Source organism: Bidens hawaiensis, unplaced genomic scaffold (assembly GCF_021521415.1).
Source record: "Bidens hawaiensis isolate Kalapana, Puna unplaced genomic scaffold, B.hawaiensis_p1.1 tig00016992_1, whole genome shotgun sequence".
Taxonomy (NCBI): domain Eukaryota; kingdom Viridiplantae; phylum Streptophyta; class Magnoliopsida; order Asterales; family Asteraceae; genus Bidens; species Bidens hawaiensis.
In genome coordinates, this window is record NW_027492573.1 from 40708 (window position 1) to 62279 (window position 21572).

Sequence of the window (21572 nt, forward strand, 5' to 3'; positions counted from 1 at the left end):
AAGCTCGTAGACAGAGATGGCTCAATTTTTGAATATAATAATCCTTGTAATATAATAACAATATTTTGTAAAAACTAAAACTTGGGTATTTAATTCCCAAGTAATTTTTAATGTAAATTAATATTATATTAAAACCTTTAAGTCTTCCGCTAAAATTTACCCAAAACTCATATGTATTTAAAAAAACAGGTACCAACTATTGGTCACACTTCTAGGCCCTAAGTTGGGGTGTGACAACAGCCAACTACTCTAGTGACTACTGCTACTCCTACACAGTTGCCAAGACGTAAGCATTCGTTTATGGCTTTTAATCATCCTCTGGGTCCCATGCAACCAGTGCACTAAATTCCTATGGTGTGTCTCCTCAAGCTCAGTGGTTCCACATGATGAATTTGTTGCATCTTCAACAGACACAGATGCAAGTCGACAGAGCTGCACATGATCTGGCACAGAGAAATATGTACCGACATATTCAGTTTATTCAACAAGAGAACAGGGAACTTAAAGCCCTTGTTGCTACTCAGGGGAGAGAATGGATAAACAAGACGAGATCATTCTTCAACTCACGTGCAAAGATGACGAGTTGAAAAGATTGAGGAATGATGAAGAGGATCCGGATGCAGGAGGTTTGGGTGATCAGCAACCGGGCGGTGGTACATCGTGATCTGATTAAAGAGGCTGTTAATCCGTTAGTTGAACTAATGAAGAATAATCCAAGTAGAACTGCTTCTCGTTATAAAAGACCAAGCCAAAGCAAAAACGAAACTGTCCAATCAAAAAGGGAAACTAAAAAGGAGACTGAAAAGAAAGAATCAGAAAAGAAAGAATCGGGAAAGAAAGAAGAAGTGAGTGCAAATAGCTCTATTGCAGAAAACGAGCTACCAATTAAAACAAAGAAACCAAAATTTCAAGAAGGTTGTGATATCAAAGTGTTCAAGGTTTATATCCCTAAAGAATTTCATGGAGATAAGGGAGCGATTGTAACCCTTCGATGGTTGGAGGATATGGAATCAATTGTGATCATCAGCAAGTGTTCTGAAACGGAAAAAGTTCAGTATACCTCCCAAATGTTTAAGGGAGAGGCATTAGAGTGGTGGAACACACTCATCGAAGTTAAAGGCAGAGATAACTTATATCATTTGGAGTGGAAAGTGTTTAAGGAGATGATTTTGAAAAGGTTATGTCCAATTAACGAAATAGATCAAATCCAAACGAAGTTGTGGAATCATCGGGTTATTGGAACCAATTTAAAAGAATATAACAGCAAGTTTTTGGAGTATTTTCGCATTGTTACACATCTGGTCACCCCCGAGTTCAACAAAGTGACTAGATACATTTACGGATTACCAATCGAAATCCGTGATTTGGTTCGTTCGCAGATGCTATCAACGATTGAGTCAGCAGTGGAATTAGCCGTATATCTGATGGATGGTATGATTCGTAATTGAGATGAAAGGAAGAAGGTTAAGGAGAGGTCGCCTGTTGGTGGAAAAGTGAGGAAAGTTGAGAAGACAAAGGAAGGGACATTTATGTACACTCGTCCCATTTGTAAGTCATGTGGTAAGAGGCATTATGGTAAATGTTTGCAACCAGCCAACACTAACACCTGTAATTTTTGTAAGAAGCCTGGTCATGTGGAAGCTGATTGTAAAAGGAAAACGGTGGTATGTTTTGATTGTGGAGAAAAGGGACATTTTAGTACCGAGTGCCCGAAGAAGAAGCCAGTAATCACTACAGCTGGTGCAAGTGGAAGTGGTGTAAGGACCGAGGGTAGAAAAGGAAATGCTCAAGTTTTCATGCTCGACACGCAGAAGGCAGCCGATATACCGAACATGATTACCGGTACGTTTCCTATCAATAACATTTATGCTAGAGTGTTATTTGACTCGGGTGCTAATCAAAGTTTCATAGACCATGAGTTTTTTAGTTTATTAAATACACCTCTAGTAAAATTGAATGATCATCTTGAGGTTGAAACTGGTAATGGTGAATTGATTAAAATATATGAAGCCTTAAGTGACAACAATTTCATTAGCTAGTTTTGATATACCTGTACGACTGTTACCTATGACCTTAGCAGGATTCGATGTAGTTTTAGGAATGGATTGGTTGGTTATGAACCAAGATCGTATCCTATGTAGTGATAAGACGATCGAAATTCGAGCACCAAATAGTAAAATCATTCGAATCATTGGAAATAAGGAGGCAGGAAAAGTTGGAATAATTTCAAAGATAAAAGCCAGTCGTTGTTTAGGAAAAGGATGTCTTGCTTTTATGGCTTTTGTAACTAAAGAATCTGAATCAAAGAAGTTGGAAGAAGTATCAGTTGTTTCAGAGTTTAAAGATGTGTATCCTGATGAGTTACCAGGAATTCCATCAGACAGAGAAGTAGAGTTTAAAATTGATTTAATTCCAGGAAACTCACCGATAGCTAAGTCACCTTATAGACTAGCCCCTACAGAGATGAAGGAATTGAAGAAACAATTGGATGAATTATAAGAAAAAGGATTCATTAGGCCAAGCTCGTCACCGTGGGGAGCCCCGATACTGTTCGTTAAAAAGAAGGATGGTTCAAGGAGAATGTGTATAGATTATCGGGAGCTGAATAAGGTCAAAATCAAAAACAAATATCCGCTTCCCAGGGTCGATGATCTGTTTGATCAACTTCAAGGTGCAAGTTATTTTTCCAAAATTGATCTCAGATCAGGATATCATCAATTAAAGGTCCAAGAAGAAGATATTCCTAAAACAGCATTTAGAACAAGGTACGGACATTATGAGTTCACAGTTATGCCCTTCGGACTCACTAATGCTCCGACAGCATTCATGGATATGATGAACCGAATTTGCAAGCCATACCTTGACAAATTTGTTATTGTGTTCATTGATGATATTCTTATATATTCCAAATCTGAAGAAGATCACCGAGTTCATCTGAGAGTTATGTTGGAAACCTTGAGGAAAGAAAAGTTATATGCCAAATTCTCTAAATGTGAATTTTGGTTATCGGAAGTTCAATTTCTCGGTCATATTGTAAATGCAAAAGGAATTCAAGTAGACCCAGCTAAGATAGAAGCCATAACCAGATGGGAGAAACCAAAGACACCAACTCAAATGAGAAGTTTTCTAGGCTTAGCTAGATACTACAGGAGATTTATTCAAAATTTTTCAAGAATAGCTGTCCCTTTAACTGCACTAACTATAAAGTTTGTCAAATTTGAATGAGGACCAAAGCAAGAAGAAGCATTCGAGACACTGAAAGAAAAATTAACATATGCACCGATCTTAGCCTTGCCTGAAGGACAAGATAACTTTACCGTTTATTGTGATGCTTCGCACACGGGTATGGGATGTGTTTTGATGCAAGGAAAGAAAGTCATTGCATATGCTTCGAGACAACTGAAGGTTCATGAAAATAATTACACTACACATGATTTGGAATTAGGTGCGATAATTTTTGCATTAAAGTTATGGAGACATTATTTGTATGGTGTTAAGTTTACCATATACACTGATCACAAGAGTTGAAGCATATTTTTGATCAAAAAGAATTGAATATAAGGCAAAGACGTTGGATGGAAACTTTGAATGACTATGACTGTGAAATTGTATATCATGAAGGAAAAGCAAATGTTGTGGCAGATGCCTTGAGCAGAAAGGAACATGATAAACCAAAAAGAGTTCGAGCCTTAAGACTAGAACTTAAAGTAGACTTGATCAATCAAATAAAAGAAGCTTAGAAATTGGCACTAGAAGAAGAAAAGATTAAGGCCGAAAAAGAAAATGGAACGATTGATCAATTGGTTAGAGGCAATGATGAAATACTCAGGTTAGGGAAAAGAATCTGGGTACCGATGGTTGGAGAATTAAGGACTAAGATTCTTGATGAAGCTCATAAGTCAAAATATATGATACATCCGGGAAGTGACAAGATGTATCATAATTTGAGAAATGATTATTGGTGGATTGGGATGAAAAAAGACATTGCCATATATGTCGCCAAGTGTTTAACGTGTTCAAAAGTGAAAGCTGAACATCAAAAGCCATTAGGATTATTACAGCAGCCTAAAATCCTGATATGGAAATGGGATATGATAACCATGGACTTTATTATTAAGTTACCGAAGACAGCTCGACAAAATGATGTGATCTGGGTGATCGTAGACAGATTAACAAAATCAGCTCAGTTCATTCCAATACAAGAATCTTATAGCATGGATAAGTTGGCACGATTATATGTTGAAAATATTGTATCTTTGCATGGTATGCCCTTGTCTATCATTTCCGATAGAGATAGTCGTTTCACTTCAAAATTTTGGAAAAGTTTTCAAAGGGCTATGGGAACGCAATTGAATTTAAGTACTGCATATCACCCGTAAACAGATGGTCAAAGTGAGCGCACTATCCAGACGTTAAAGGATATGCTTCGTGCATGTGTGATTGATCTGGGAGGAAGTTGGGATACTCATTTGTCATTAATGGAGTTTTCATACAAAAATAGTTATCATACGAGTATCCAAATGGCACCATTTGAAGCATTATATGGACGGAAATGTAGAACACCCGTATGTTGGTCAGAAACAAGAGATCACCAATTATCAGGTCCTGAAATCGTTCAAAAGACCACTGATCAAGTAATCCAAATATGAGAACGATTGAAAGCGGCAAGATATAGACAGAAAAGTTATGCTGATATTCGCCGCAAGTCTTTGGAATTTCAAGTAGGAGACAAAGTACTACTTAAAGTATCACCTTGGAAGGGAGTAGTACGATTTGGAAAGAAAGGAAAATTAAGTCCACGTTTCGTAGGACCATTCAAAATACTTGAAAGAATAGGACCTGTTGCATATCGATTGGAGTTGCCTGATGAAATTAATGGCATACATGATGTGTTTCATGTGTCAAACCTACGCAAATGTTTAGCTGATGAAACTCTTGCAATGCCATTAAAAGATATTGAGATTAATGAAAAACATAAGTTTGTGGAGCAACCAATTCAAATTGAAGATAGTATGATTAAGTTCCTCAAACGAAAATGACCTAAGTTGGTAAAAGTTCGTTGGGATTCAAAACGTGGACCTGAGTATACATGGGAACTTGAATCGGAAATAAAAAGAAAATACCCACATCTGTTTCAATAAATCTCAAGGACAAGATTATTCAAAAGGTGGGGATGATGTAACATCTCGGGACTACCCTGTTCAATTTTGGGCAAAAAGTGAAAATTCTGAAGCTTGAAGGGGTTAAAATGAAAATTTTGAATTTTAAGACTCATCACACTACGCAATGGTCTTTGGGATTAAACCATCGCGCTACGCGATTATCCAAATCACATAATTCAATAAAAAGTGGGGCGCCGCGCTACACGACATTGCACCCACTATGGCTACCGCGCTACGCGATACCCCGTTAAGCAATCCAAATTCACAGGTCCAATCACGTGTCGTCACGTGGCACTTCCCGGTCAATTGCAGCGTCGCGCTACACGACGGCCTTGGGGAAAGAGCCATCGCGCTACGCGATGGTCTGCAAAACTCAGCTATAAAAGGACAGCTACGGGTTAAGTCCATTCCATCTCATTTTCACACTCAAAAACACACACTTAGTATTGGGAAGCGTGCTAGCTTTGCCGAGGAATCCCGAGGTACGTTTTCGTGAAGTTTGAGCAAGTATTGAAGTGTTAACGAGCCGTAGAGCAATTAAGCGAGTAGAAGCAAGGTTTTGACAACTAAGCAATCAATCCGCCTTAGCATAAGTATTTCAAGCATCCACTAAGGTAGGATTTAAGTCTAAGTTATTGTCAATTATATTATCATAAGCTTAGACTCAGTCAAGGATATGACCTTTAACCATGAAAGTATTTTCAAAAGCATTCACAAACATATTTCAATCAAGTATTATTTTTATAATTATAATGTTATACAAAACTATATTTTGACGGGCATGTAGTAACTGGAAGGGGGATATCATTAGTAAACTCTTCTTGTCTAAGGTAAGTAATTCATACGCATCCCAATCAACCGCCGGACCCGTTTACTTACCTGGAGAAGTTTGCCAACGTGATAAATCCCATTAGGCCAAAGCATGCTATATCAAACGTCACACAAATACAATCATTATTTCAAACATTCACAAACCTAATCAAGGTTAAACACAGACTTATGGTCTGCAGTCTAAACAAAATACACCATTAAGGTGATCATTCAAACCTATTTGTTTATGGGTAAATCATTCGCAATCAAGAAAGATTTTCAATCAATCATATCATCGATTCAGGTGAATACGTTTAACCTTTATAAACAGTCAAACATATTTATACTCTATAAGATAGACAGGTTGTTCATCTTATTGAGTCAGTCAATTATTTGCATGAGATTACGTGATCTTTAAACGTTGTAATACAAAGTAGAAAATAAAACAACTCAGACCAAATACACATGTGTCTGGATCCAAACATACCCGTTAAGCCTAAACAGTCAAAGGCTACGTGGCCGCAGGTTAATTGCCATTTATAGTTTGTCCAGTATGGGCTACGTGGCTCGGAGACTTGTGTGTGTGTATGGAAATGTTACAAATACCAGGTATAGCAATATATCTGCTGAGCTTGTCAAGAAAACTATATTTGTATTATGATTGTCATTTATATATGCATTTAGAGTCATAACGATTCACCAGCACATAGCTGACGTATTTTAATCCCACCTGCAGGTAATTAAGTTTAATGGTAGATGCAAGGAGTAGAGTCATCAGGAGATAGAAGCTCGTAGACAGAGATGGCTCAATTTTTGAATATTATAATCCTTGTAATATGATAACAATATTTTGTAAAACTACAACTTGGGTATTTAATTCCCAAGTAATTTTTAATGTAAATTAATATTATATTAAAACCTTTAAGTCTTCCGCTAAAATTTACCCAAAACTCATATGTATTTACAAAACAGGTACCAACTATTGGTCACACTTCTAGGCCCTAAGTTGGGGTGTGACAACAGCCAACTACTCTAGTGACTCCTGCTACTCCTACACAGTTGCCAAGACCTGAGCATTCGTTTATGGCTTTTAATCATCCTCTGGGTCCCATGCAACCAGTGCACTAAATTCCTATGGTGTGTATCCTCAAGCTCAGTGGTTCCACATGATGAATTTGTTGCATCTTCAACAGACACATATGCAAGCCGACAGAGCTGCACATGATCTGGCACAGAGAAATATGTACCGACATATTCAGTTTATTCAACAAGAGAACAGGGAACTTAAAGCCCTTGTTGCTACTCAGGGGAGAGAATGGATAAACAAGACGAGATCATTCTTCAACTCACGTGCAAAGATGACGAGTTGAAAAGATTGAGGAATGATGAAAAGGATCCGGATGCAGGAGGTGTGGGTGATCAGCAACCGGGCGGTGGTACATCGTCGGCTGGTAATGCTGGGAGTACACCGGTATCTGGTGATCAAGCTGGTGATACAAGTACTGGTGGTGGTAATGAAGGAGAAGGTAATCAGTTGCAGATTGTGTTGTACAAGGATTACACGAGTGCAAAACCGATTGATGTTGTACTTGCGAATATGATTTTATTTGTGGGTATGGACGGTATTATTTATAGTATGGTGAACACGGATGAGATCAAAGAAGGCGAATTTGTATATCATTCGTTGACTAAAGAGCAATTAGCCTTGCTTCTGGATCTAAATGAAGAGGAGGTTGAAGAATTAGGAAAGTGTGTGGATGTAGATGTGGAATTCGAGGAAAGTACGAATACAGGCATTCCACGTGGGAATGTGCCTGAATATGATGAGGTAGAGGTTAAGGATGCTACTGCTGAGGAATATCCTAAGTTCTACTCAGATAACAACAATGACTCAGGTATTCCATTCTTTACTACAGAACATTTTGTTTCAGCAGAACGTCATTTACGAGAAGAAATCGAGAAATGGAATAAAGATCCAGAGACAAGTCACCTGTCTGCTAAAGAAAGGAAATAGAAATGTGCTTTGGAGGGTATGTTTGGGCATGATATCATGAGCATGAGGAAGTAAAATTGGCGAAGGCTCGAGCGTCAGCATACCAGATGAAGAAGTACAAGCATGTCAAAGATGTTAAAGGTGATTTGGTTGCATGGCAGTTTGATTCTGATCTTAAGGTATATATCGTGAAGTGGGAGCATGGTATTTATTATTTTAAACGCCCACACGATATTTTATCTATGCCAAGGTGGGATGTTAGAACACTAGCCAACAGACCGTTCATGAATTGTGGGAAAGATCAGTGGGCTGAGTGGTTCTATGCTCATTTATTACATGAAACCTGTTATGGTTTCAAGTTTTTCAAGCCGTAGGTGCCGACTCATAAGTATATAAATGAGATTGATCAACGCACTGGCTGGAAGAAAATGATCTTACAGGTAAAGCCGCCGAAGACGATGAAGAGGGCACCAATGAAGACATTCCCTTAAAGTTTATTCACTTCGTTCAACTACTGGTACTATGATAATCGAACGAGTGAAGCGGTTATTGTTTTGGGCACCGGATCAAACACGAGTGTCATACGTGTGATTAACCCAATGTGGCTCGTTAACTTATCTGAGTCTGAAAATGATGCTTTATTTACTAGTCGTATCAGATTCGCTAACGTAAACGACTACGAACTTGCGAAGCAGTTTCAGAAGGTTGTTCGTGTCTGTTATGCATAGAAGATTCATAGTTGTGTGGACTGGAAGACGAAGATGTTCCAGAAATAAATGTATAAAGAGCTCGAGACGAGGGGGGAGTTTGTTGATACATGTTTTGCACGTCTCGGTCTTTATTTGTTTATTATTATATTATGGTTTAATGTAAAGGGTATTTTGGTAATTGTATCTGCCCATTCACCTTAATTGTAAGGCACATTCCTTACCTTGTAACGAATGTGTCACATTCATTCTAATGTGAGCTCCATTCGTTAACCCTGGTTAACGAATGGAACATAACGAATGAAGGGCTATTCTGTATATGTAATGTATAACAAATAAGTTGGTTATTCGTTAGTCTTTAATGTAACGAATGACTCATTCGTTAAGGTCATCTTAACGAATGAGGTCATCCTCTATATATACCCTGTAACTTAACGATTAATAAAATAGTTCTTATTATTCTCTATCAAGTGTCGTTACTCTACCCGATTTTTCTCTCACCACACACAATACACACACATAACGTAATCTGACTAATAGTATATATAATCAACAAATCACTCGATGTCATCATAAGATCTAGATCCGAACAGGCTCAATCATTTCTTTCAAAATGTTGGTTTTAAATGTTTTATAACCCACATAATGAAACGAGTTATGCGGACCATCCGACGATAAGAGTAATTATGGTCGCGAACATAATTATCCGAGTCCTCGCATGGAAATCATAACGCGTACAATTGTGTGTCATGATTTAGAACCTAAGATAGCTTGGGTAACGGTACGAATGATGAGATGATAAGTACATGGTGGATACGCCGCTGGTACATCTTATATATAAGTGCCCTTATCGGATTGCCATTTGGAGCGTTGCTTCGGTTATTAGAAGTTCTATGTTATGATTTTTTCTTAAAAGCTTAACTATTTTCTAAACGAAGATGTTTTGGTTTTCCTTAATTTCGGGACGAAATTTCCTAAAGTAGGGGAGACTGCAACATCTCGGATTTTTCTAAACCGTATTCGTTTACTCATAAATCGACCCGGGAACATTGTAGATTTTATTTATTAATCATAATCAAATAATTATAACTAATTAAGAATGGCATGTTCATTTTATACCCTTATACTTTTCTTAATGTTAAATTCTTGATTTAACCACAAAATATGCAAAAATTGGCCATTTATGAAAACTAGAAGGACCATACCTGTTAAAAACCAAACTCCAACCCCATAAGGCCGGAGCCCGCGCGACCTAGCTCCACCTTCACCGTCGTGCGCCGCCATGGGTGGTCTGATCAGATTTCATGTTCGATTTAATTCTTAACTCGTTTATGGTATAGAATCGATTATTTTAGGCACGTTTGAGAGAATTAAGGACCAAGTAAACATGTTATAACTAAAATACAACTCCTAATTCGTTTTCCCTTGCCCAAGATCAGATCTTTATGAATTTTTCGACGATTCTTTCCTTAAAACCATATTTACTTGCTTAGACGAGTTATATGTCCAAATATAGTTCGTTTTTGCTATTTTTGTATAAACAAGTCACATTCATCTGCCACAAAATATTACACAAACCCTAAAGAGCATACCCCAGCCGTCCTACCTTCTGCCCAGCTCGAATCCTCTCGGTTTTTAGTGTTTTGTTGAAGAACCGTTCATAAAACGGTTGACTTTGCAAGTCTAAGGACCGTTGATTCAATATATCTCTTTGTTCGTTCACTTTCAAAATTCTGATCGTTTATATCGTTCGACGCGTAGTGGACGACTCGCTTAAGCTTTAGTTCGTTTATCTTAGTTATTAATCACTCGCCTTAAATCTAAGGTGAGTTTGATCATTCCCTTCTTTATACACTGTTTTCAAACGTTTTGGGGACATATGCGTACTTACTCATATTTTCTATCCTATATATATACCCAAAATCGCAAACATAATCATTGTGTGAATATCAGTTGAATGCTATTTGCTAATTGCTACATGTTTAATTGTTTACTTGACAACATTTGGAGATTCTCATTAGTATGATCATATGACCGTCTTAGTAACCGGAGCCCGATTCACTTGGCAAAGGTAAACCGACAATTTTAGTCATTGTAATCAATGCTCGATTCGCTTGGCAACGATTCATTTGGCATACTAGCGTGATTTGGTTATATACATGTTTTGTTATGATTTGATTGATTATTATAACATGGTTGATTTGCGCATTTATCAATTATCTATTTATATATATTATTAGTTGTTGTGTCAAAATTGGTGATCATCTCACTCAACATGTGTTGTTGACAAACTCCATTTTCTACGCATATGCAGGTTGTTTGTATTGAAGATTGAAGTTGGAAACGTAGACAAGACCCTAGGATATAATCAAGATAATCATAATTTGAGCTTATATTTATACATTTAAATTGTTTGTTGTATTTGGATAATATGTGTATTCTTTGAATAAAATAATTAATTAGATATTGTCGTTTATATTATGATAGTGTCTTCGGGCTGTGAGCAATCGGATCACGCCCCGAAATTTCCGTCTTAGGTTGGGGTGTGACAAAAAGGGGCTATATATGCGGCGTATATAGCCCCTTTTAACCCCCGTCTCCTATCCAGATATGCACAAACACAAACACGAACACAAACAAAAACACAACCACAACACAAACACAAACACAAACAATGGATCTTAAGCCCTCAAACACAAACATAAACAAAAGGTATGCTTCAATCTGTTGATTTTATATTTCAGTATGTTTAGGGTTTTGGTGTTAGTGGTTTAATAGGGTTAGGTTTTTTATGTTAGGGGTTGAATAAGGGTTGATTCATGGAACGAAATACCTTATGCGGCCTGATTCCGGCTAGAATCCGGCCTTGCGATTTGGAAGGGAAGACAAGACGTATTATTATTATTATTTAATTATTATTATTATTAATATTATTATTATTATTGTTATTATTATTATTATTATTATTATTATTATTATTATTATTATTATAAATGGAGAACGACGATGTGGAGATGGAGCTGGAGTAGGGGTAGAGGTAGAGGCGGATAGTGGGTGACGACATATTAGTTGATTACCCAATCAACAGCTTCAGGCCGGTACCGACCATTCCGACTGGTATCTTCGCCTCGTACAGGATCAGACGGCCGAGTACGTTGGTGTGGATACGCCATAGAGTCGATGCTTCAGTATTGCCTGCTCAGCGTACTGAGAGCTCATACTGGAGCTTTACTCTACATTACGGGTTAGGTATCTATAATTTTTTTATTAAATTATGTTATATAATATTATATCATATTATATTATAAAATATTATATTATATTGTTTCGGGCCGTGCGCGGTGGTTACGGATAAGTTCCCGATGACGCGCCCAGGTGAAGATACTCGTCACGCGGAGATTTTTTTCATATGTTCGAGGACGAGATTCACCTCTCCATGAAGGAGTTCACTGTGGCGCTCGAGGACGGATTCTAGCCGGAATCAGGCCAATAAAAAACTCAAGTTTATAGAGGAGCCAATACGTATTGAAGGTAGTCAAACTAAGTTCCTTAAGCGTAAAAGATTGAAATTGGTAAAGGTTAGATGGAATTCGCGGAGAGGTCCGGAATTCACTTGGGAACTTGAGTCCGAAATGAAAAGAAATTATCCACATCTCTTTGCATAAATCTCGAGGACGAGATTTTTCTAAAGGTAGGGAGGATGTAACACCGTGAAAATACCCATCTAATTTTGGGCCAAAAATGTAAATTTTAGAAGTTAAAGGGGAAAAAATGCCAAGCCTGGAAGTAGAAGGACTGAAAATGAAAATTCTGAACTTCATGCATCTTTGCGTATCGCGAAGATGCAAGGCTGAACAACTTTGCGTATCGCGAAGTTGCTGGCACACGATTCAAAGCTTATCCAGTGACGTGGCGACACGTGTCAACACCGGGTTGACATGCAAAATTGCGGCGCCGTCATGCAATTTCGCATATCGCGAACCGCCACAGGCTGCATCTTCGCGAATCGCGAAGATGCACAAATTGCGCCTATAAATAGGCAGCCACGAGTTCAAGCCCAAGCCATCCCATTCTCACATAGTTAACCTAGGGAAGCATGCCAGAGAATTTCGAGGTGTCGAGGGCCGATTTCGCAAAGAAACGAGGTGTTGTTACACTGTTAAACGAGTTGCTGATCTCGTAAACGAAGCACGAGCTGAACTGCTGCTGTTTTCTTGTTGTTACTTCCGTCTAGCCGACTAAGGAAGGATTAAGGTTAAGTTACATTACTAGTTACTTTATTATATAGTTACTAGAACCTAGTTAAGGGTATAGTCGTTAAACTATAAACGTTTTCCAAGTAACGTTACAAATCAAAGACGTTACATTTATGTGAATTAATGTTATGAAAACTATTATTTTGACGGGCACGTAGTAACTGGAAGGGGGATATCATTAGTAGACTCTCCTTGCCTAAGGAAAGTAATTCGTACACATCCTAATCAACCGCGGGACCCGTTTGCTTACCTGGAGAAGTTTGCCAACGTGATATCCTTTATTAAGCCAAAGCGTTCTATTCCAAACGTCATATGTAAATACAAAGTATTTTCATAAAACAACTATAACTATACTAAGGTTAGGCCAGACCTAAGAGTCTGCTGATCAGACCTTGAGTCTTCTGAACTGAATCAGACCTAAGAGTCTGCTGATCAGACCTCGAGTCTGCTGAACTGAAACAAACTTAAAGTCTGCTGAATGATTAAGATATACCAATTAGGTACTTATGCATGCCTATTACAACTATAGGTTGATAGCATACTGAGGAGAGAAGTTCTGGTATTACCACACTGATAAATACAAGGTGAACATGTTAACCTTTAATGGTCTGAACTGATTTTACTCTTGTAATAGTCTAGTTGTTTATTGCAAAGAGTCTGATAAATATTTGCATGGGATTATATCTCTAAAATCGTTATAATACAAAATAAATAATTAAAAGCAACTCAGACCGAATACACATGTGTCTGGATCCAAACATAACTGATAATTGGCATACAAAACCAAGTGAGTCATAACTAGTTCTTCAACAAGATTACATAGCCTAGGGGAAGGTTGTCTCCGAACAAGGGCTATGTACTCAGGGTACCTTTGAATTGTGTGTGTAGGGCAGTGGTACAAATCCTGGGAATGGACAGGCATTCCTGCTGAGATTGTGAACATAAAACTATGATTGTATTTAACGACTGTTATAAACTGTTTTATCGAGTCAACGTTTCACCAGCATATAGCTGACGTGTTTTTCCCGCCCATGCAGGTAACTAGATGCTAGTATTGGATATACAAGGATTGGAGTCATGAAATTAGAAGCTCGCTCGAGATGGATCTACTTTGAAAATATAATTCCTTGCAATAATAATATAACATTGTTTTGTAAACTGAAACTCGGGTATTTAAATCCCAAGAAATTTTGATAATGTAAATTAATATTTTAATATATTTAAAGACTTCCGCTAAAATGAACCTGCTACTCTGATATATTTACAAAACAGGTACCAACTGATAGTCATACGCCTAGACCCTGAGTCGAGGTGTGACACAACTACCACCTAAATCTATAACACAAGGAAGAAGCATGTCTTCCAGTGTTTGAATCGTCCTTTCAATTTGTCCATCAGTTTGTGGGTGATAAGCTATACTCAGATTCAATCGTGTACCCATTTCTTTTTGAAAACTTCTCCAAAAATTGGAGGTAAAACGACTGTCTCTATCAGAAATGATGGATAATGGTACACCGTGTAATGATACAATATTTTCTACATACAGTAAGGCTAACTTATCCATGCTGAACGTTTCTTGGATAGGAATGAAATGGGCAGATTTGGTCAATCTATCTACAATAACTCAAATAGTATCATTCTGTCGAGAAGTCTTAGGTAACTTCATAATGAAATCTATGGTAATTATATCCCATTTCTAGATAGGGATCTCAGGTTGTTGCAATAAACCTAACGGTTTCTGATGCTCAGCCTTAATCTTTGAACATGTTAGACATTTTGCCACGTATAAGGCAATTTCCTTTTTCATTCCGATCCACCAGTAATCATCTTTTAAGTTGTGATACATCTTGTCGCTTCTAGGATGCATCATATATTTCAATTTATGAGCTTCTTCCAATATCTTCTCTCGTAAGTTCCCAAGCAATGGTACCCAAATTCTTTTCCCTAACATGAGTATTTCATCATCTCCTTTAACTAATTGATCTATCATACCGATTTCTTTTTAAGCCTTTCTGTTATTTTCTTCTAGTGCCAGCTTCTGGGCTTCTTTAATTTCGATAATTAGATTAATTTTAAGTTCCAGCCTCAAGGCTTGGACTCTTTTCGACTTTTCATGTTCCTTTCTACTCAAGACATCAGCCATAACATTTACTTTTCCTTCATGATAGACGATTTCACAATCATAATCGTTAAGTGTTTCCATCCAGCGCCCTTATCTCATATTCAGCTCCTTTTGATCAAATATGTGCTTCAAGCTCTTGTGATCGGTGTAGATAGTAAACTTTACACCATACAAGTAGTGTCACCATAATTTCAACGCGAAAATTATAGCTCCTAACTCGAGATCATGAGTGGTTTAATTCTTTTCATGAACTTTCAATTGTCTTAATGCATAGACAACAACTTTCTTGCCTTGCATCAAAACGCACCCCCATACCTGTGTGTGAAGCATCACGGTATACGGTGAAGTTATCTTGACCTTCGGGTAAGGCTAAGATAGGTGCATTTGTCAGTTTCTGCTTCAAAGTTTCAAATGCTTCCTCTTGTTTTGGTCCCCATTCGAATTTAACAGATTTTCGAGTAAGTGAAGTTAATAGAACCGCTATTCTTGAGAAATTTTGAATAAACCTCCGATAGTAACCAGCCAACCCCAGGAAACTTCTAACTTGCGTCGGGGTCTTGGGTTTCTCCCATGTTGTAATAGCTTCAATCTTTTCCGGATCAACTTGAATTCCTTTCTCATTTATAATGTCTCCAAGGAATTGTACTTCGGACAGCCAGAACTAACATTTCAAGAATTTGGCATAAAGTCTTTCTTTCCTCAATGTTTCAAGTATAGTTCTTAAATGAGTTTGATGATCTTCTTTTGTCCTTGAGTAGATAAAAATGTCATCAATGAAGACTATAACAAACTTATCCAAGTAGGGTTTGCAGATTCGGTAGCTGCCGGAGCATTTGTGAGTCCAAACGGCATAACAGTGAGCTCATAATGTCCGTATGGAGTTCGGAATGCTATTTTTGATATATCGTCCTCTTGAACCTTCAATTGATGATACCCAGATCTAAGGTCAATCTTGGAAAAACAATTTTCCCATTGAAGCTGATCGAAGAGATCGTCAATCCTCGGAAGTGGATATCGATTTTTAATCATAACCTTGTTCAGTTCTCAGTAGTCTGTAGGTTCCCAGGTGCGTCGCCGATCGATACGAGATCCGCACGAGGTCTAGGAGTGCGGAATCCTCCTAGACTCGTTTAATGGTGTAGAAGACGAAGAACACGATTACACACATACAATCACACGAACAAACACACGAATGGGATAAACACATCTGCAGATCTTTTATATAATAACCGAAACACATTACATACCAAACACGAAAACAAATGACGGCCGACCCGATGTGAGCTCTACCTCGGGCCGTCCCACACGACTCTCCCTCTCGGTTTCTCTCTAGCTACTTGAACTGGACACACAATACTCTAATTTTCTGGATACTCAAACCTAACCAAGACACATATATATATATATATAAACAACTTCACGGGCTTGGGCCTGTAGGCGAAGTTGTTAGTTGTTCTAACTTCGCCTATGGCAGAAGTTGTCCTAACTTCGCCTATGGCGAAATTGTCCTAACTTCGTACATCGTTTCCGCTGATCAGAATTGCATAGCGACGGTCACAAAATGCACCAACAGACTCCCCTTTGACCGTTGCTCTCAATTCTAACAAGCACAAAAGATCATCTGTTACAAAACATGCACCAACAGACTCCCTCTTAACTGATGATCTTCTGTTTGCTCTTCAACCAGCCGTGCCTGAAACTGTCTTGTAGCTTCACAAATCTACCAATCACCCAGCGTCTACCATATCCGATCTCCCCTTCAGTGTAAGCTTCTCCGACTATATAGATTGAGGTCTTTGAAATGCATGCATCCCCGTGCCTAATTGATCATCTCAACCAATCACGTGAGTCCTTTTGACTTCACCAACACGTGAAGTTGGGCTCCCTCCACAACTTCACCAACACGTCGGCATACGATAAGGTTTAATCTTCAACTACTCAACATCAAGTGATCAATTTCATCACAAAACCACCTTGACAGAATCTAACACACATGACCATTAATTAATCCGAAGCATCTTCAATCACCAGGGATAACGATCAAGAACATAAACACTTTAATTCCCGATTAAATCCAACTTATTCCAGAATTTTCACTTTAATAAATAAGCATCACGTTTCAGGATCCAATTCTCGAACGCCTTGAAAATAACATAAATAATATGCTCTGACCGCAATCCAGTAATGACAAAAACCTCCAGTTCAATTTGACTTTCTTCAGTTGGTCAACCTCGAACAACAACAATTTCATTGCCCACAAACACCCAAATATGTGTCAATATCCAGTTTCAATCAATATCCCATTCACAACCTCAACTCCATATCCAGAGTTGACACGTATTTGTTCACACGTAAGACCAAGAAATAACAAGTTTCACTCGTTGACGGAACAACGTCTTCGGTCTCACAATAATCGTGTACACCTGGCCATACAGACGAAAACTCTTTTTTTTTTTTTTTAACTTCGCCTAAAGTCAACTTCGCCTAAAACTTAACTTCGCCCCTCCTTAACTTCGCATGTCCATAACTTCGTCTGTCCAAAACTTCGCCTGACAGATAACTTCGCCTGAGATAAGCGAACTTGTGAGGTAGGCGAAGTTGTGAATAACTTCGCTTAACCTTATATATTCGCCTAAACCCTAAAAATAAGCGACAACTTCGCCTGAACCCCATAACTTCGCCTGCGGCAGCTGTTCGGCCAAAAACGCATCAGAAACGTGCCAGAAACACCAAAATGCAGATCTCGAACCATAGCATAAGAGCCTAAGGCTCTGATACCACTTGTAGGTTCCCAGGTGCGTCGCCGATCGATACGAGATCCGCACGAGGTCTAGGAGTGCGGAATCCTCCTAGACTCGTTTAATGGTGTAGAAGACGAAGAACACGATTACACACATACAAACACACGAACAAACACACGAATGGGATAAACACATCTGCAGATCTTTTATATAATAACCAAAACACATTACATACCAAACACGAAAACAAATGACGGCCGACCCGAGGTGAGCTCTACCTCGGGCCGTCCCACACGACTCTCCCTCTCGGTTTCTCTCTAGCTACTTGAACTGGACACACAATACTCTAATTTTCTGGATACTCAAACCTAACCAAGACACATATATATATATATATAAACAACTTCACGGGCTTGGGCCTGTAGGCGAAGTTGTTACAACTTCGCCTAAGGCGAAGTTGTTCTAACTTCGCCTATGGCAGAAGTTGTTACAACTTCGCCTATGGCGAAGTTGTCCTAACTTCGTACATCGTTTCTGCTGATCAGAATTGCATAGCGACGGTCACCAAATGCACCAACAGATTTTTTTTTTTTTTTTTTTTTTGGATAAACACAAACACGTTGTATTGCAACCGGAAACACGTGATACAATGATCACTGAATACACAAACTCTCTGACTCGTAAACTCGACTAATTGATTCACTCGTTACCAATACAGCCGTAACCTAGCTGATTATAAAGGCGACAACTTCGCCTGGCATGTTCAGGCGAAGTTGTCCCTAACTTCGCTTAGTTCACAAGTTCGCATGTATCAGCGAACTTGTGAGCTAACTTTGCTTACATACAAAAACACAAATCTAACAAACTCGATTACAGACACTATAAACTGAACTACTGACATCATGTACCAACATAGTCAATGCAAATTCTCATTGACCCATTTTTCTTCTTAACAAATATAATTGGAGCTCCCCATGGTGAAGAACTTGGTCTTATGAATCCCTTCTCTAATAACTCTTCTAATTACTTCTTTAGCTCTTTCATTTTGGTCGGTGCTAATCGGTAAGGAGACTTATCAATCGGAGCCATTCCCGGAATTAAATCTATTCTAAATTCAACTTCTCGATCAGGTTGGATTCCAGGTAATTCATCAAGAAATACATCCTTGAATTCAGAAACAATCGGAACTTCATCCATTTTTTTAGGTTCAAGTTCCTTAGTTACGTATGCCGTGAATGCTAGGCAACCTTTTCCTAAGCAATGACTTGCTTTGATCTTGGAAATTATTCCAATTCTACCAGCTTCTTTATCACCAGCTATTCGGATGATTTTCTTATTCGGAGTAAGTAGGTCTATAGCTTTTCGTTACATAGGATTCGGGCTTGGTTGGCCGCTAGCCAATCCATTCCTAGTATTACATCAAATCCTGCTAACTCCATAGGTAATTACATCATTCCCAGCTAAGGTAATATAACTATTTAATACTTCAGATATTCGGTTTAAGTTTCCATTAGCCATTTCTACTTCATAATGATTATTTAGTTTAGCTACAGGTTCATTCAACAGACTACAAAACTTATAATCTATGAAACTCTAACTAGCTCCTGAATCAAATAGGACTCTAGAACAAAAATTATTAATAGGATACATACCAGTAATCACATCTGGCAATTCTCCCGCTTTCTGAGTGTTTAACATAAATGCGCGGGTGTTTCCCTTCTTTCCTTCATTCTTGGCACCACTTCCATTGGCGCATCCTGCTACCCGGTTTCCTTTTCGTGCATTCAGCACTGAAGTGCCCTCTCTCTCCACAATCAAAACAAACAATCAACTTCTTTCTACAGTCCTCGTCCATATGTCCTGGCCTTTTGCAAAAATTGCAAGTTGAAAACGGATCAAACTTGTGAATATCAACTTTAGGTGTAGGCCTTAAACGTCTTCCCTCGTGCCTCTTTCCACAGTTTTTACACATTGGTCGGTTAAACACAGACGACCCACCCTTCCTTTCCCTTTTCAAACTTCTTTCTACCATCACCTTCAAGTTTCTTCTCATTCACATTCTTCCTTTCCTCATCACGATTCCTTATCATGATTTCCATAAGATATCCCGCTAGTTCAATGGCAAATTCAGTTGTTGCGGGCGTATGTGATCTTACATGATCACGGATTTCTTTGGGCAACCCATAAATGTATCTGGTCACTTTGCTGTACTCAGGGGTGACCAAATGAGGTACAAGTCTACAGTATTCAAGGAATTTGGTGTTGTATTCCTTGAGATTCGTGCCAATAACCTTGTGATTCTAGATTTTCGTCTGGATCTGATCAATTTCATGGACTGGGCAGAACTTCTTCTTGATAAACTCTTTAAAAGTCTTCCACTCGAGATTATACAAGTTGTTCCTTCCTTTCACTTCAATCAGAGTATTCCACCATTCCAAAGCTTCCCCTTTGAACAGTTAGGAAGTATATTGAATGCTCTTTTCCTCGGTACATTTACTAATGATGACAATAGACTCCATTTCTTCAAGCCAACGGAATGTAACTATTGCCCCCTTGTCACCATAAAACTCTTTTGGTTTGTACACTTGGAAATCTTTAAATGTACAACCCGTGCTGACCTTAACTCTTTTCACCTTGTTTGGAACGTAATCAGCAGTAGAGCTTTCATAGCCCTCATCTTTCTTTTCTTTATCATCTTTTGTCATTTTTGATTCTTTTCTTTTAGAATGAACAGATATGCTATGACTCGGTTGTACAAGTTTCATTGATTTTGCCAAGCTTTTAGAATTTGCAGTATGATCTTGAACCATTTTAATTAAGGGAGTTACTGCTTCCTTGATCGGTGGCTTAACCGCTTCTTTTATAATATCACGTATACCCCCAACATATTCTTCCGGTATTGATTTATTATTTTCAGGGGTCTTTGCTTTATCAGCTTGACTTCCCTGACTTCCTTGTTTTCTTTGTTCAGACATTCTGTAATTCAGTAAAATATACAGATTCAAAACATAGTACACGCGTTGTTTTATTTATATCACAAACATATATATTACAGAAGGATTGAAATAAAACATGCTCAAACAACATATATATTTCTAATCCCTAGACCATTTCTTGACAAGATTTATCATTTTATCGCATTTAATCTTGTCGCCTATCTTCTTTTTCTTAATCATTTCATTCCTTAGCTCGTCCATCACCGCGTTGGGTTGATTTGGATACCCCACCGGTGTGGATGCAGATGGAAAAAGATAAGTCGTTTCTTTCAGGCATAGATGAGGATTTGCCACGTAGGCTTGCATCTCCTCGTCGGGAATATTTGTGGTATAAAATTTCTCAACCAGACGGGCTTCTTCCTGTATTTCATTTTCCTGTTCAGATATCGTAGGTACGGGACCATGATATGGAGGAAAATGCGGAATTTCAGAATAATGAGTCGGTCCAGCTACAGTGTATGGGTTTTGATAACCTTGTGTTGGCGACTCGAAGTGCCACATGCTCTGTTCAGAGTGACAGTCCATCCAACTGGATGATTCTGTACTAGTTTCATGTTCAATCTTACTTTGAACCTCCACCTCATCAGACGGATGGTAGGTCGGTATGTCAGACGGATAATATTGCGGGATGCTCTCCAAAGTATCACTTGATATTTCTATAGGCATCTGCGGACTACTAGGAGCATACATCAGTTGGCTTCCGTAAGCCAAATATGGATCTATTTGATCAATTGGATACATTAGGTTCATCGGAATTGTTGAATTCGTCGGAATTGTCGGATCAG

At 38.4% G+C, this 21572-nt stretch overlaps 1 protein-coding gene across 1 annotated transcript; it reads left to right on the forward strand.

Moving 5' to 3' along the window:
- Positions 1–602: 602 nt before the first annotated feature.
- On the forward strand, positions 603–2499 carry LOC143552671 (uncharacterized). Its single transcript, XM_077042828.1, has 3 exons — positions 603–1431; positions 1594–1980; positions 2081–2499. The coding sequence occupies exons 1-3, from the start codon at positions 603–605 to the stop codon at positions 2497–2499; spliced, it is 1635 nt and encodes a 544-aa protein (XP_076898943.1).
- Positions 2500–21572: the final 19073 nt, after the last annotated feature.